The 17,735-nt window shown below is 46.6% G+C and overlaps 1 protein-coding gene across 2 annotated transcripts in view; it reads left to right on the top strand.

Annotated features, from left to right (window-relative positions):
• The window catches only part of HPSE2 (heparanase 2 (inactive)), a 109,384-nt gene that overhangs the window by 62,298 nt on the left and 29,351 nt on the right, over positions 1 to 17,735 (top strand). The window contains exons 3-5 of one of the 2 annotated variants that reach the window (XM_032695392.1): positions 10,463 to 10,636; positions 11,162 to 11,333; positions 15,209 to 15,355. In XM_032695392.1, the coding sequence (XP_032551283.1) occupies positions 10,463 to 10,636; positions 11,162 to 11,333; positions 15,209 to 15,355 (493 nt within the window). The remainder of the gene's footprint in view (positions 1 to 10,462; positions 10,637 to 11,161; positions 11,334 to 15,208; positions 15,356 to 17,735) is intronic. The other variant, XM_032695393.1, reaches the window with a different exon arrangement.

Genomic DNA, 17,735 nt, shown 5'->3' with positions numbered 1-17,735 from the left:
GAGAGATCCTGCCAAACCGGGTCCCTCCAGCTGAGCCATATCTGTGAGCCCAGAGGAGCAGAGAGAGTCAGGGCCAGTTCCTTCAAATATTTTACAGATTAAGACCCAGGTCTATGATCTGTGGGAAGTCAGTGGAGGTCACAGACTGCAGAGGGTCATGGTCCTTGCTGCAGTGTTCACAGTCTGCACCAGCAAGTGCCATCTTCCTCACCCTACTAGCTCGGTTGATCACTGTTGTGTTCAAATGCAGCGACACTCAACAGTGCAGATGAGCCCTCTGACATTATCTGAGTGCAGCTGGAGGCATCTACTTTAGCCTTGAAAATGCCTCTTTCTTGGCAGTGCTTTGTGTTTATTATAATGCTGTCTGTAATGTGCAAAAGTACATTTCTATTTTAACTTCCTTCTTTATGTGCTAAAGAGTGTGGTTTTAATTAAGGATTTCAGATTGAAACATTTCCGGTTTTATGTGTTGTTTTTTGGTTGGTTTTTCTTGGTTGTTGGTTTGTTTTTTTTTTTAAAGACAGTTTTCAGTTAAAATGTTTCAGAGTTTTGAAAAATACCAGATGCCCAACTCACAAAGTGTGCGAAGAGACCTAGTCACTCCCTCTTCCTCTCAGGGAAGTCAGCTGCTCCGCTGAGTAGGAACAACTAGAGACAGCCGATGGCAAGAACGGGGTCAGCAGGCAGGGGAGGATGTGCCGGAATTGGGACCGGCGGTTTTCAGCAGCGCTCAATGACTGCGGCTCCTTGCACGATAGGAAACTTTGACTCAGACCCATAAAATGAAGCACCTGATTCTTGTGGATTCTGGGTTTGCTTGCCAAGAGCTAGGGGTTGTAAGAGGAGATGGCCAGACCCCTGCTTAATGGCAGAGCATCTCTGCTGCAGGCATACCCCTGCCATCTCTGGCCACTGGCTGCAGCCCCTGCCCACGCCAACCCAAAAAATTTGTAAAGTAAAAGGATTGTTTTGCTACATATCAACTGCCATAAAAGGAAAAATAAAAACAAGCCATATTTTAACTCTCTTGGTAGTAGAAGAGCTTAAAAGCCTATAAAGGCACCTCAAATTTTTGAAAACAGCAGACAATGAAAATTATGTTAAAACCAGGTTTCTCGTGATTTTTGTGAGTTTGACTCATGATTTTTGAATTTTGGGGTTTGGCAACACTGAAGTCCTCAGTTTGAATTTGTTCCCGACGTGGTAGTTCAGCCTCCTCGCATGACTGATCAATGTCACTCTTGCTCCGAAGCAGCCAGAGACCCGGGGGGGCAGGAGGCAGAGGGCCTAATACAAGGCACTGCTCCTTCTGGGGCTCCAGGGATGCTGTTGGTTGGATCTGGCTTGCATCCCTGCATGAGGCTCTTCTGAACCAAGCCACATGTCTGCCACATGGCAAGCAGTTTGGGCAGCAAAAATGGAGTGTGGGAGCTGCTGGAGGGGCTGAAGGGAATAGGTGAACTAGATGCACAGCTTACCTGGTTTAAGCTCTTAATAGAGATTAAATGAACATGGTTAAAAACATGCTTTGTACATGTATATCTTTCATTCATTCCAGTTTAGCCATGCAGCATGTGCACAGGTTGCTGCTCAGCCTGTGCTGCCCAGCTCACTTTTTGCAGGGAAGTGCTGAAAACATCCATCCTCTTGCTGCAGTGTTAGCTGTTTGAGTGCTGTCAAGAAAAAGTATTTATAAAGAAAACCAGTGCCTTGAGACTGGGGCATCTTGAAAGAATGGTGTGGATGCAGCTTGCCTAAGCAGCAAGTGATGCACAGGGGACATGGGTTCCTGTGACAGTTGTTTTCATCTGCCCTGCAGATGGCAGGAGGAGGTGCGTGTGGGGACAGGCACGGCACCTGTCCCTGTCTTCTTGCTCTGCCTTGTGTTATATATAACATATGGCTGTACAGCAAGCTATGGCATTATCTTTATGCACCTGTGGGGGTTTGGGCTGCACAGGGTTTCCCATGCCTGAGAGGTCAGACTCAGGTGCAGAAGGAGGTCCCCCTCTATGTGGCTTCCTGGGCTAGGGAGCAGCACTGTGGAGGGACCGAGTCACCTCTTCTCCATGGCAGCATAGAAATGGCTCATTTTTGCACCTCAAGCCAGCTTTAAACTATATAAATCACCATTCCTCTACCTGTGGGTAATGCTCTGCAGCTGCCATAGGTACCCCTGCCTCAAAGGCTCGATGTGATTCACAGCCCAGTCCTCCCTGTGAGGTGGACAGAGAGGGCACTCAGTCCTCCAGTCAGCCGTCCCTGTCCATCTCTAGCTGCCTGCCTATTTGGGAGCTCACTGAGTGCTTGAGGAGCTGACCACTTCTTACCTATTTGGGACTGGTTTTAAATTGTTCCAGAAATTGCTGTTTGTTAATAAATCAGGGTGATCACGGAGAAGTGTTTTAGCTAAATCATGTAAAAGAAGGAATGAGCTGCAGCACAGCACTGCCAGCTGTCATTGGATTTAGAAACACACATCATACATTTTGTTGCTTTTCAGACAGCTGCACTTATAGCTGCTCTTATAGCCATATAAAACAGTCATTCTGTCAGCAAACGGTCTGGCAGGAGAGCTGGGTTATGTCTGCAGCCATGTTCCCAAGTCTGGCAGGTTCACCCCCTCCACGTGCATAGGTAAAGCCTGGAGGAAGGTGGCTTTGTGGCATGTGGCACATGTGGCTCTGTGGCATGCCTGTCCCCACCATCATAGCTTTGCATAGGGTAAAGAGCAAAACACTGGGCTGTGCCCACTGGCCATGGAGGAGATGGTGCCTCCTGCAGAGGCCCCAAGGGTGCCCAGAAATGCAGGCATTGTTGACCACTGAGGATGCTGATGAGCTGTACTCACTTTTTCTCTGGAGCAATTTCCATGGCTCAAGCCCAGTTATCAGGGGTGGCCAACAAGATGTGGAAGAGCGGGTGGTGCTCACAGTCTTATTTTCCCGTGCTCTGTTCTTCTGCTCCGCTCAAACCTGTAGTCCTCTCACCGCTCACCTCCATTTCCTTCTGAAACTTTAGAAGATACTGGATTAATCCTGATTCAAAAGGGAAAACACCTTAAGTTATGCAGCAGGAGAAAATAACTTTCTTAGCTGTAATATGATCTTGTTTTCTTCCTAGACACAGGACTTGAATGGAGGGTTTGGAAATTGCCCCTCTGGACATTATCTGAGCTTTATAGCATTTGGAGATTGAACGCAGATCCCACATCTCTTCTGAAGCTCCATGTCAGTTTACACTTGTTCCTAGAAACCATTACTGTCCTGTGAGCTCTTTACCACGCGAGGATTGAAAACAGAGCTATTCTGCTCATTTGAGCCCTCCTTTTTTTTGCATGAAGACAGAGCTCAGGGCTCATTCCTTTTTTTCACCATCTGAGGATTAAGCCCAATCCTGACTGTTATTCGACCTCAATACCATTTACACACTGAACCCAATGCCTATGGCTTTTATCTGAGCCCTTAGAGCATTTGGAAGCAGTCCATGCCCCTTGTCTGGTATCAAAAGAATTATATTAATTTGGGATTCATTCCACAAAATGAGGCTGTCAGCCAGACTCCTTAGCAATTGGATATTGAACCCAGACCTCGTGGTTGTCTTCCAAGTTATATGCCAGCTGGGAACTCAGCCCACAATCCATGGCTGCTGGCCAAGCTCCTTATTGGCGAGAGATTGACACCAAGCCCCCAGACTGCTATTTCTGTATGGCAGTGTTAAGGAATAAACCTGCTCACGTGGTCAGCATAATCACCTCTGTGTTGGCAGTGAAATGAAAAATCTAGTTAAAGACTTGAATGAATATTGAGGGTCGATGTTCAGCTGCCTAAAGACCAGGGATGATGACAATTCCTCTGGAAAAAGGCCCCCTCGATACTCCAAAGGGAATAGCCCCAGATCCCCCATCTGTCATCCAGCTGGATATAAAATCCAGGTTCTCATTAACACACAGTGCGCAGCATTTCTTCACTGGCTGGCAGTATTAAAGCCAGTTCCTCCAACTTTCAGGTATTCTTCAGATAGGATTAAACTAGATCCCTTTTCTGTAGTACCATTAGGCTCTGTCAAAGCACTTCTTGTCACTCAGAGCAGACCTCCAATGCTGCACCTTGCGTTGGAAAGGGCTTCCCACTCATAGTACATGCCCATCTTTTGCTCCTCCGTAGAGCAATAAGGAAGCCTGGTAGGTAAAGGAGAGTAAGGGACAGTTCTGCACACCTCCATCATTTTTGGAGGTTACTGGGAAACTGACCAGGTAGAGGGATCATTTCAGGTGAAACGTGTATCTGAGGCAAGCAAATATTTCCCTCCCGCCAGGAATTTTGCCTGGGAATTCTTCAGCGTCTTTACATGGTGGGGTTTTACTGCAAAACAAAATGCTCCAGAAGACTGAATTAAAACCAAACAGGTTCCCAGCTGGGATGGTCATCATTAAAATGTGATTTCCAGCAACTGTGTGGGTTTCTTGGTAGCCTTGAAATCTTTAAAATTCTCATTAAGCAGCAACTTTGATGGAATGGCTTAGCATGCAGCTAGAATAGAAAAAACTTCCCATGATCCGATGGCTCAAGCTGGATGTTACAGCGCATATGGACAGTGTGGGATGTTACTTTTCCTCTGAACTTGCAGTGATGGTAAAGGTTATTCTTTGGTGCTCTAAATGTACAGATTTTGGATGGGGTTTTTCTGCTTTCCTTGTCTGAAACCCTGTCGTGACTGAGGATACAATCCATGGGAAGAATTCAAGACAGTGTTGCTGACCTGTCCCATGGGTCTGGAATTACTCTAATTGCCTGTTGCATATCTTCTGATTCATATTTATTGCTAAGAAAACATTTAGTCCTTGCCACACACGTGGTTTTATGAGGATTTTCAGTGTAAGAGAGCCAGTGCAAATGGGATTCAGCTGACAGTGGTGGCAATTTGTTTGTAAATAAATTTTCCATGTACCCACTTGTTCTTCTGTAAGTGGGAGTATCTCTCTTTTTCCATTCATTGCTCTCACCAGCCATCTTACTCATCTCTTCTCCGAACAGCCTGTACCACTCCTTCTGCCCCCTTCCTCTAAAAATCTCTTTGGGATTTGCTCTTTGCCAGGTCTTTCCCAATCCCAACCCTCCACTATCTCCTTCGAGAAGCTCGAGGAGGAGGGGATGCTGCAGTGCTGCCACCAGGAGTTGTTTGCAGGGAGGCTTCAGGCCTTGCTTGGAATTTATGGAGAACAGAGAGTTGAGCAACACCCATGATTAGTTGAAATTGTTCTTTCTAGAACTACATTTCTTTGCTTTGTCAACAGAAGGGTTCATCTGTTGTGCATTTGACTGGTCTCTCAGCTAACCTGAGGATTTGGAGACTGTACTGTGTGTTGCTCACTCCATGCTTGGCTCTTATCTCATCCTCCTCAGTGCTTGCATGTGCTGTACATACACGAGATAGGTGTGGTGAATGGTGGGAATAGAGGGAGAACGGGCTCTTCTTTCCTGCCCTCCTGGTTGACTTCCCAGAGTTACAAAAGCCCCTGGCACACTGTGCCATGCCCCACCACCCCTCAGCCCACTGACTGATCTCAGCCTCCATCTCAAAGGGCACATGAATTTTCTCTCTTCGTGCTAAACCCTGACAAAGCAAAGTTCCTGAAGCAGAATAAAAAATGCAGAAGATTTTAAAACCCAGAGATTCTTGAACTGTCCCTCTTACCAAACAGCAGTCAATACTGTGTTCTTTAAAAAGTCTCTCGTATAATGTTTAATTCAGTAACTACAATTGGAAAGTCTTTCCAATTATTTAAAACTGTCAGAGATGTTTTAATGTGCCTCAGATTTTGTATTGGCATGTCACAGAGTTAAGTACCATCCATCTTTCAGAGAACATTAAAATTTAGCCTTGTATAAAAAGAAGAAAAATGGGAAAGAATCCCAAAGGACGTACTTGTCCCTTGAGCCCCACCATCATTTGTGGCTTCACAGACACCTTCTGCATTTTGAAATTGTTTGTCTCTCTTTGCAGAATGCATGAGATCAATACAAGCAGCTAAAAACTTTAATTTCTGTGCAGAGCTTTGGCTGAGTGTAGGGTTTTCTAGCAGATCTTCACTGGTGGTCACCCAGCCATGCATCGTTGGGCTGTACTCACTGTCCAGATGCATTCAAACCTCTGCAAACAAGGATGCAAAAGATTGAGAAAGCCTAAATATCTTCTGATTTCTTTTTTGTGCCAGGGTTATGTGGCCTCTGACTACTGGCTGCTGTTTGTCCCAAACCCACTGAGACAGGCACCTGCCCCACTGAGACTCACTATCAAGTGCTGCCACTGGGTGCGAATGAACAGAGTTTTCTTGCCTTGATTATCCTCACTCCAACTATGTGAGCATTAGTAAATGGAAGAAGCTGACTCTCAGCATCCTTCCACTTTTTTTTAATTATTTTTTTTTTTAATTCGTTCTCCCTGAGCTCAGTGGCACTCGAGTGCTGAGTATGTGCATCTCTGCACTGGGCAGAGAGGGAGAAGGGGCAGGGAGAACATCCCATAAATCCAGTTCTGCTCTATTAATATTCATTCTAGTACGACAATGGCTTTTTCTATTGAAATACTTTGTGAAAGCCTTGCCTAATGATCTGTTAGCTGGAGAAAGGTTAAATTCCTGTATGATTTTCTTTGTTTTATGAAGAAAAAATAGTGCAATTATCCAAAATTCAAAGTGAGTTTTAGCCAGCTGTTAATAATACTATGATTCTTCATGTTCTCATTACTCAGAAGTAATGTTGCCATCCCTAGTCATGTAAAATATTTATAGCATTTTCTTATGGCCCTGTTTGTACATATGGAGGACTGGACATCACTCAAAGTCTTCTAAATAAGCTTCTTTTTGTGCTTTAGCCATCCACAGAATCATAGAATCATTTAGGTTGAAAAAGACCTCTAAGATCATTAAGTCCAACCATTATCCTAATATTGCCAACTCCATCACTAAACTGTGCCCCCAAGTGCCACATCTGCACCTCTTTTAAATATCTCCAGAAATAGTGACTCGACTTCTTCCTTGGGCAGCCTGCTCCAATCCTTGATAACTCTTTCAGTGAAGAAATTTTTCCTAATATCCAGTCTAAACCTCCTCTGGCACAACATGAGGCTCTTTCCTCTTGTCCTAATGCTTGTTGCTTGAGAAAACAGGCTGACCCCCACCTTGCTACAACCTCCTTTCAGGTAGTTTTAGAAAGTTGATAGGGTCTCTCTGAGCCCCCTTTTCTTCAGGCTGAACACCTCTAGCTCCTTCATCTCCTCCCCATAAGACTTGTGCTCCAGACCCTTCGACAGCTTTGTTGTCCCTCTCTGGACATGCTCCAGCATCTCAATGTCTTTCTTACAGTGTGGGACCCAAAACTGAACACAGTACTCAAGGTGCGGCCTCATGAGTGCCAAGTACAGGAAGATGACTGCTGCCCTGGTCCTGCTGGCCATGCTGTTTCTGATCCAAGCCGGGATGCCATTGGCCTCCTTGGCCACTTGAGCACACTGCTGTCATGCACTCTGCATGACAGTATTCTTCTCATCTAAATGCAGCTGTCTGCATTGAAGACATCCAGTTTAAGGCAGTCATCTCAGAGGGGTCAGACATGTGCTTTAACCACAAATGGTTGGGGAGTTTGTGCAAACTGATTATCAAGGCTCTTCCAGAGTGACTGGATGGGTTTTCTTCCAAGTTCATACAATCCCAAGGCAGCTGCCAAGAGCAAAGAAGGTAAGTGGATTTGGTACCTGATACTCTTGATACCAAGAGTGGCTGTATTAACAATCTGGTTTCATGCAAAGATAGGTTTATTAGTGCTTTTCTGCTCTTTGTAGCTTCATTGCAGTCTGTAAGTCGGTCTGTTCTGGGACACCACTGGAAATGTGCAGGAGCAAATTCCAGACATCTGTGTGTTCTTCCTTGCCTGCTCCCCTGATTGCCGAGGTTTCCAGCTTGGAAAGTTGTGGCAGAACATGAAATACACGTGGCATCTCTGTGTCCAGGCGCACGGAAACAAAATAAGTGTCATGGGGAAAATATAATTTCACAGTGGTAGGCCCTGCATTGGGATGAACAGACATCTTGTTTCCTCTTGTGGATGCATGGAAAATCAATTCTCAGTCCCCTGCAGTGGCTCCTAAATATGAACCAAATCCCCTCCTGCAGTACAACTGTTTTGTGCTGTGAAAAGGTTTCATTTCTCTCAGAAGAACTGCAGGTAACACCTTTTTTACTGCTTCATTTGTCATTTGGGTGTCTATCTTATCCTCTTTATAGGAGTCTCATTTCAAGTGCAGCTTTTTGCCTGGGGGTCTGGAGTAAATGAGTATTAAGTAACTGTATCTGTCTCTAATTCACTAAACATCCAGAAAAACAGCTAATGTGCCTGAACCAGTGGGATGAATACATTAGATTAATCTAATTCAGCTACTTTTCACTCAAACAACCCAGTAGCATTTAGAAAAAGGTTGTGAAAAGGATTAGGAATTTCTTTTCCACATTTTCCCTGTCTTCTTTCCATAACTTTTCTGCAGTCCATTAAATGTTAGCTATTCAGTTAGCTTATTTCCTTGACCCTCCTTAGAACTTTACTTTTGAAACAAGTTTACTCTTAGAGCTGGTTCTGTATTCACTGAGGCTTTCAGTGACCAGTAAAGGCAACAGTACAAATGCAGACATTCAGGCTGTAGCAGCTTATCCCAACCAGAATGAGCAGGTCCTGGCTGTCACCATTTCACTTGCACCTCAGATGGGCAGCATGCTGCAGGGAATCTTGGAGCATTCCCCTGGCATTAGGGCAATTCCTTGAGCATGCAGTGGCCTCCTCTCCATTCCCTTCAGCTCCCTTGCCCATGGTGGTGCATGCTATAACCTTAGTGCCATGGCAAGTTTGATGTATCCTCTGCTCCTTTATAACCCACTTTTTTTTGAAAATGATCTGGAGAAGGCTGCCTAACCCCTTCACGCTAACAGCAAATTACTGAGAGCTGCTCTTGTTGTGTGTGTATTTCTCACTGCAATTCTGTCCAGATCAGGGTTACCTCAGTTTCCGGAGAGAATATCATGTGCAATCCTTTGTGTTCAAAGTCTCAAAACCCATCAAGGTATAAGACATAAATGGCTGCTTTGCTGCCCGCAAGCACCTCTCTCCTGTCAGTAGATTGCTTCAGTGTGATTTGTTCTTGGCATTTCCCTCTGGCTGTTGATCATCTCCTTATATTTTGTAAGTGCTGACAAGCAACTTGATTATTTGTCCAAGTGTTTTTCTGGGACCTGAAGCCAGTTTGCCTACTCCATAATTCCCCAGTGCCTTCTTCCCCTCTTCTGAAAGCAGAACCCTCAGTCTGCCCTCCCTGGCCCCCTGGAACCTCCCTATCCCTGGTGGCTCCTCACAGTTAAGTGGTTGCATCTCCAAGGCTGTTTCAGGAAGCTCACTGAGTGTCCTGGGATGCAGTTCAACAGGCAGGGATGATTGAAAACACCACTGTTATCTAATTGCTCTCTAGCCAAATCTCCTCTCTCTGTCATGTGAGTTTGTGTCCTGCTAATACTGGCATTAGCTTCATCAGGCATTTGATTGCTTTTCAGTTTTTAAGGAAGATTTAAGAAAAAAAAGGCATTAAGTATTGTGTCTCTCCCAAGAGGGCCCTGTGCTAATGTCACACCACCCTAAATAGTGGATCAGCTCTTTCTTTGGTCTCTCCTGCCGCTGCTGGCTGGTTCCCCACTGCTCATTGAGGCTATAGTACAGGGAGATGCCAGCCTGGGAACTTTGGGGCCAGCAGGTAGGATACAAATCTCACAAAGACCCCAGGACCTCAGGAAGGCCACCCTGGCATCAGGGCACATCCAGGCAGGGAGGCCCTCTCTCCCCTATGTCAAGAGATGATACAAAGCTCCAGTCTTTGGGTGCAGGGCAGAGTTTAGCTGGGTGTGTGGTGCATGGAGGCTTTACTTGGTCATTGCTGGGTCTTGGTTACTGTACTGGGGCCTGTGGGAGCAGAGAGCAGGCTGTTGTGGCATGTAGGAGAGGTGGCCATGAGCTGGCAGCTCTGGGGTGGTGATTTCCTCCTCTGCTCCCCAGTCACCGCAGAGGTTTGCTCTGGAAAAGATACAAGGCAGAATAAGCACAGGAAAGGCTGAACTTTCCTTGCCAACAGCAGATGAAAAGAGATGTTATAAAGTCACTTGTCTCTGGTAACATGGCCCCAGCTCTGACACAGAGGTGGAGGGCGTCCAAGTTTCATGCTGGAAGGAGATGAGCCCACACCTGGAATCCTATCTCAGTTTCAAAGGTCAGGTTCATTTCCGCAGTTACAGATGTCGTGGGGATGGCATTTGACTCTGGTTCATCCTACACAGAAGGCAAGGTATGATGGACAGCAGGATCATTTGAACCTCCCTGGAACTAGCTTTCTTTTGAATTACAAACTGTTTTTTGTTTCTTCCCAGCCAGGTCTCTAGACAAACTCTATAACTTTGCTGACTGCTCTGGCCTTCACCTGATCTTTGCACTGAATGCTTTGCGCCGAAATCCCAACAACTCCTGGAACAGCTCCAATGCCCTCAGCCTCCTGAAGTACAGTGCCAGCAAGAAGTACAACATCTCCTGGGAGCTGGGCAATGGTGAGTGTGGGAACAGGAGAGCCACGGGAATGGAGCTCACTGTAGGAGAAATATATTCAGGTCTGGAAGAGAATATTTGCAGATCCCAGGATAATTTGCCAGTGTAGTTTCAGATGGATTTAAAGGCCCCAGCACCATCTCTAAGACAGACTTGGTGTGAGTTAGCCCTTAGCTGGACATTTCTACTAGTTAGTATTAAGTGTATGCAATGTTTCTGCCCTGGCTGCTGGGCTCAGCTGGTCCTGGGGTGGACTTGTATGGTGGCTACAGTGCCATGGGAAGTGGGCAACTCTACGGGGATGGGAGCATGACACCAAGGTACAGGTCCTTCTCCCAGCACACAGTAAAAGGGGTGCAGGAGAGCAAGCAGTGGCTCTCATCTGCTCCTTAAAGGTTCCTTCTGCTGTCTGCCTCCTCTCCGGACCTCAAGCTGTGTGACAGGGTGAGCTGTGTGTCTCTCTCTCTGGAAGTGCAGATGAAGGAGCAGAGCTGACAAGCCTTGCTTGTCTATTTTTATTTTCCCAGAACCCAATAACTACCGGACGCTGATCGGCCGCTCGGTGAATGGCAGCCAGCTAGGAAAGGACTACACTCAGCTGAGAAGCCTGATGCAGCTTATCCGCACTTATTCCAGAGCACACCTCTATGGGCCAAACATTGGGAGGCCCAGAAAGAATGTCATCGCTTTCCTGGAAGGGTAAGTGATGTTGCTTTGATGAAAAAGAGATCAGAAATCCCTCCTGAGACAGAGCCCTTTTGCAACAGGTAGGCTTGCTCTTTGAATTCCCAATGTCCAATAGCCTCCAGGGTGAGCCACCATAGTAGCAGAGGCTTGGGGAGATGGTTGTCTGTACTGCTAAAATTCTGCAGAGGTAGCTGCTGGGATTTTAGGCTGAACTGATTAACACTCTCCCAAGCATTTCCAGTGTTTCCCAATTATAGGCAGACTGAGGTGCCCACATTGTTGGGATCTGAAGACAGCGCAGGCTGCTGCATGCCTGTGGGCTGCTGGATCAGGAGGTGGGTCCTGGCACCACTTACCAGTGTGGATGTTTTATCTCTGAGTTCTCCTGGACAAATTGCTTTGTCACTGTTTAGTGACTTCTTCTCCCTGTGCTTTCTCCATACATGCAGAGGAAGAACCTCTAGCAACTTTCTTCACCGACCAAGCCCTCTTCCTCCAAGGAGAATTGGCAGGTCTCTAGTTTGGGAAGGCCAAAGGTGGAGAAGGAATGGTGACAGTGAGGGACACAGACACCTGGAGGTGACATTGGACAGCTACAGGAATCAGGGAGGTGTGGGAGCCTGCTGGCAGCAGGAGTTGAGACTGTGCGGCTTGAAGACCATGCAGCAGAAGCGAAAATCCCTGCAGGACTGTAAACAGAAACTCCAGTGCAGAAGACTGGGCAGGGGGAGGTGTGGAAGGGACTCTGCTGGGAGCAAAGCTGGGTCTAGCATTCATTAACATCTGCAGGAATGATCTGGCAGAAACAATAAACAGCACACTGATGCAGTCCCCAGCGAGGCGGGGAGGGAGCCAGGGCCAGATTCTCAGCTCTGCTGCAGCAGCACAAAGAGACCATAAAGCTGGTTGAACCAGCTGCGACGCCAGTGTCCCTCCCACCGACAAAAGTGGGGGAACAGCCCCTGCACCCACACTACAGCTGGCGCCGATGCCGCGGGAGTGCAGTGCTTGACGGAGCCCCTGGGTTTGGTACAGGGCATGGAAGCGGCGCAGGGGGAGTTACAAAATGTTGTAGTAGCCTTGATCAGCAGGAAATCTATTAGCGCCGGGAGGAGCGGGCTGAGTAAGACAAACAATGGGGATGAGAGCCAAGAAGCTATTAGAGAAAGGGAAGTCCTACTGCTGCGTTTGCCCTTCGTGCACCGCAGCCGGGTCCCAGGGAAGGGAGGTCGGAAGAGCCAAGTCACACGGCCAGGGTGGTCCAGCAGCTCAGTGTTGCTGGGGCTGTGTTTTGACAGACGGCAACCCTGTAAGTGAGGCTGTAGTGTGCAGTGTGGTGGAGAGAATGGCAGAAACCCCATCTCAAATGAAAGGGTAGGTATGTAAGAGCTACAGCCCTGGTGACAGGATGGTGGGGGCTCTCCAGACCCCCGTGCTGGTCTGAAAGAGTTGTGATTAGCATGCCTGCTCTCCAAGCTATGTGCTGTTTCCTCTGCTGCCATCCTGCCTGCCAGGGTGGCTCTGGTCAACAGGTGCCCAAAGTGTTTTCTCTTTCCCATGGAGAAACCTTGTGTCCTGCACTCCAAATCCTGGTGTCTGCAGCTCACGACAAGCGGCACTTGCCTGCATGGCCTTACAGCCCACGGGGTCCTGTGGGAAAAGAGCTGCTTGTCTTTCCACATAGAGACCTCATTATTACCAAGCAGGGCGTAAAGAGGAGGAACGAGTCTGATTACACAAAGACAGAGGACTAAACGCTCATTTGCAGTATTTGGAAATGGAGTTGCAAAAGGACAAACCCCAGTGTCGAAGCTCTTTGACAGCATGAGCTTTATTTCTAGTAGCTCCCCAAGGTCTCTTCAGTATCTGGGTTAATGCTACTGAGAGCTCTGTCTTCTGCAGGAGAATCCAGAACTGGTCAATGGAATGTGGCTCAGCATGTGCCTGGTGCTGTCACAGCCAGGACATGCCTCTCACAGTCCTGAATGAGCCCCACATAGTTAGCAAGCAAGAGAGATGAGAAGGATTAGGAAGATGCTCTCAATATCAAATCTTCTGTCTGCCTTGCTAGACCACCATGAGTGGTCTACATAGTGATCACAGTAGGATGTCATCCTGAGTGAATGAAGTGTGTGCAGCTAATAGTCCAGGTGATGCAAAGTCTGCAAAGTTTTTCTCTTCTTTAAAACAAAAAATGTGATGAACAGCAGAAGTCAGCTAGGTAGGAAGAGATATACCAAGTGGAAGATTATGACTCGTTAATTAAGTCAGGAGGGAGGAGATGACACCCCAGAGGAGAAGATGGGAAGGGTGGATTAGTATGTCAGGCAAGCATGGTTCTGTTACACAAAGTGAGGAAGTGAGTTTTGGTAGGGGAAGCAATGGAAATGAACTGAAATGAGAGAGGAGAGCTCAGAGAAGCCCAGGGAGTGATCTCCAACAGTAGAACTTGGCATTAGATGTTCTCCAGGGAAAGCCTCAGGAGTTACCTTAGGTCTTGAAACATTCAGAGAAAAGTCTCAGTGTAAAGTATTAACTAGAATTACATTTTCCTGTTGCATGCTTTGTGTACCAAACATTGCAGTCTATTTTTAACTGTTATCTCAAGCAACTAAGCCAAACTTATTCATTATGTTTAAATTTTTTCCTGCAATGTTGGCAGTGTCAGCATGAGTTGGGCATTTTTATCTGCTAAGCACCAGGCTCTGTTGGTCTCAGTGGTGGAAGATGGGCACCTCCAAGGCTGTTCTGACCCAATCCTAAGGTCTGTCCTCCAGGACAGGGTGGAACTGAACCCCTCCTGAGATGCCACCTTTCTCTGGGGTCTGTTAAACAATGAGTGCAGATTGGACACCTGAGAGTTTGCAGTATGTAGAGGTGTGTTCACACTGTCCCACTGCAGAGGTTGTCCTTAGGCAGGTGACACTGAGTTGTGCTGGGTGATAGCTGTGCACTTCCTGATGATGGAAGCACAATATGGTGAGGGGAGGAGAGATCTGCCTGAAACACAGAAGCTTGGGCTTTGCACACCCTTTGGTGATGAGTTATTGCTCCTGAGTTCTTGCACCACCCTGCACAGAGCAACAGCTCAGAGCAGCCATAGCCATCAGTGTCACTCTGGGCTGGCAAGCCCTGGAGCCTTGACCAGGACTGCTACTGCTGGTGTAAGGACAAGCTCTGCAGTGATGGAGCACTGCTCCAGTGGCTGGGGCCTGCTGTTCAGGAGGCTAGATATGGTGTCTTGTGGATGCACAGGTGCAAGAGGGAATTTCTCCAGACACAACCAAAAGCTGAGTTTGATGAGGTGTTAATTAGACCATTCATGCAGCCTGAGCTGTTGGAGTGCAGACCATGTCAGCTACCTACTGCGTCTGCGGGTACAGGAATCCCAGACTGCTCAGAATTTGCTTGGGGGGAAAGTTATAAGATTCTAAGGAATTAACATAGATTTTAACAACAGATCAGGAATGAGACACAAAGGTTAATGCATGGCTAAATAACATGGAAGAGAAGAAACGCAAGGGAAAGCTATTAGGAAGGAGAGGCACTAACATGTGTTAGAGCTCAGAACATTAGGTACAAAATGTAGACTGGCACATCTGGGCAGATTTAGTTAGGGGCTTTCATTACCTATTGTTCTTTGGATGCTATAGCCCAGGTTTTGCCACTGGACACTCATGAGCAGCAGGGTGTTACCTCCACCACAGCAGGAGCTGCTGTGTCAGCAGGATAAGGGCTGGCAGTCACTTTTGCCCACGCTAGACTGGCTGTTGTTGGCGCTCTGTGCCTGATGCTCTGGCCACTCTGAGACCTGAAACTGCTGAGGTAACCAGAGAAGTGAAAATCTTTCTTGTCTGAAGCTGCAGTCTTTATTCCCCATCCCGCAGGTCTCAAAGCCACCAGATCTGGTGCCTCCTTGGATATCTCTGCCCTCTTTCCAACCTCCTTGCTGTTTTCTTGATACTGCTGTCACCATTGCGTATCCACCCTCTGGTCACAGAGCCACAGCACCTCTGGCCAGGTGGCAGAAGCAGGTGAGGAAGCTCCCAATTTTCAGTCCTCCCCTTGCAAGGCATGAGAGTTTCTCATCCTTCATGATTTTACTGCCTCCTGCTCCTGTTTTGTAGTACTGGTGGAGAGTTACCCACCCATCTGGGTCACTTGGTCTCCTTTTGGTGATGATATCATTCCACAGTGATCTGAAAGGAGCCCATAAATGTAAGGAATAATGTTTGTCAGTGATGGTGAATCCATTCCTCCCTGCAAGCTGTGGATATGCCAGGGTTAGGAAGGGGCTTGAAGATGATGTCTTGGTTATCTGTGGGCAGCCCAGGTAGGAGTCAGATTAAAACCTGACCCAGTCAGTCCTCAGCCCTGCTCCCTGCACCAGAAATCAACCCCAGGGTTCCTGTGTGGGTACATATGTGGCAGAGAAAATTGTTAGCTTATAGCCCATGAAATGGCACAGGTTGTACACTTGGGTTCCAACAAAACAAAATCAAGGTGCTAAAAATGGGAGAGACTTTGGTAGTATTTTTATGATGACTGCCCATGCCTTGTGCCTCTGCCATCATGAGGATGAAGAGGGTTGTGTCTATCTCAGCAGTTCAGGCATTGCTTTTTACCCAAATAGCAGCCAAAGACAGTGTATGGACAGAGCTTGTTTGTTTAAATTAAAGTGAGAAGGAGAAATAAATATCTGCAATAGGTGGTATCTGGCAGAGGGAAGGACTCTGGGTGAACTTCAGAAATGAATGTAAGCATTTGTCCTGTCCTCTTGCTGACAAGGACTTCTGCCATGTTTGACACAGGGGACTTGTAAGCGCTGCATTTTTTAAAATCTGTTTTGGTTGTTTGGCTTTCTTTAGAAAGTACATCCTTGCTGTATTGGTTTAAGGCTCTTTAGTGATGTTGCAGAAGCAAATGTGTCTCAGTCAGAGAGCCAGAAGCTTCAAACTTACATAAGCTACCGCAAGGCTGGTGGCATAGACTGTAATAGGACACTCAATAGATCCAGAGCAAGAATTTTGTGCAAAACTTCAAGCCACAAGACAAGGAACTTTAAATTAATGATGCAATGGGAGGAGGAGGTCACTGCAGCATGAACTCAAGCTCTGCTAGCATTGAACTTATAGCTGACTCCATTCATAAATACATTGAAATGAGGTGTGAAGGGTGAGATGAATCATTTTACAGTTGGTTATATAGCAGGGTCAAGGAGTTGAGATACAAACAAAGGATTTAGCTATTGCTCTTTTAAGAGGAAAGAGTTAATATAGTTGTTGCTGCTGAAACTTAATTCAATGTCTGTAATGCCAAAATCGTGGTCGCCTGCATAGGAAGAACAAAATGGGTAAGCAAACACATAGATGAGATTACAGTACTGTCTAAGTACACACTGTACTTTCATTCTGATTGCCATCTACAGTCTATGTCATTTCATCTCAGAAAAGATATAATAGAACCAGGAGGGTTACAGGGAAAGGAGCTGAGGATGTGCATATAGGTTTGCGATTTCTTCATGTGAGAAGAGACTAAATAGGCTATGTCCCTTCAACTCAGAAGAGAGACAGCTTGGAGGGAATGTTATCGAGGTCCTCAAGCCTGTGAATGGGGTGTTTTGTCCACAGAGCAGAAAACAGTTTGGAAGGAAGCTTTGGAAAGGATGAAGTTTGTTCCCATGGTCTGCAATGGCACTGTAGAAGTCATTGTCACAGGGTATTGTGGAGGCTAGAGGTAGATTATAAGATAACAACTCTCTCTTCCACTTAAGTACCCACTTAAGTCCCTGGAGTGCCGAGCTGCCCCCAAGGACATAAAACCCTCTTTGCTAGAAGGCTTGTGCAGCCCTACCATAGATCAGGTTGGATAAAGAAAGGTGATGCCAAGCAGATGGAGAATACAATATATCATCAGATTTATACCTAGTTCACACCAGATTCTTATTTCTGGAGTGAAATTCTTGTCTTAAATATGGCACCTCAGGATAAAGTCTTTGCAGCAGGTGGCATGAGTGGGGTCTAGTACCTGTCTCAGCTCCTGTAGGTATTTGACTGTTCCACTGGAACCCGAAGGAGTTGGTAAGTGAAGCCTGTGCCTTAGTGCCCCTCATCAACCAATTCAGGCACAACACGAAGTTATTTCTACCCATCACTGCTGGTTCAAAGAGCAGAGATCTGCCACCCAGCCCTAGGGATCCACGAGGACACCACAAGCAAGCCAGTGTTGTTCCTACATTTGAGGCTTGCCAGGGGTAGGGTGTCTGGTTATTTTGTAGTTCTCCAGGGAGCAACAGATGAAATAACTCATGTTTGTGACGTCCAGCACTCAGCTGCAATTCCTTGTTACAGCATCACCTTTTCTTTTTTTTTTTTTTTTTAATTTAAAGGATGACGATCTGCAATTACCTGCATG

The sequence above is a fragment of the Chiroxiphia lanceolata genome, chromosome 8 (assembly GCF_009829145.1).
Source record: "Chiroxiphia lanceolata isolate bChiLan1 chromosome 8, bChiLan1.pri, whole genome shotgun sequence".
Classification (NCBI taxonomy): domain Eukaryota; kingdom Metazoa; phylum Chordata; class Aves; order Passeriformes; family Pipridae; genus Chiroxiphia; species Chiroxiphia lanceolata.
The sequence above is the reverse complement of the archived record's forward strand: the minus strand, read 5'-3'. Positions and strand labels throughout refer to the sequence as shown.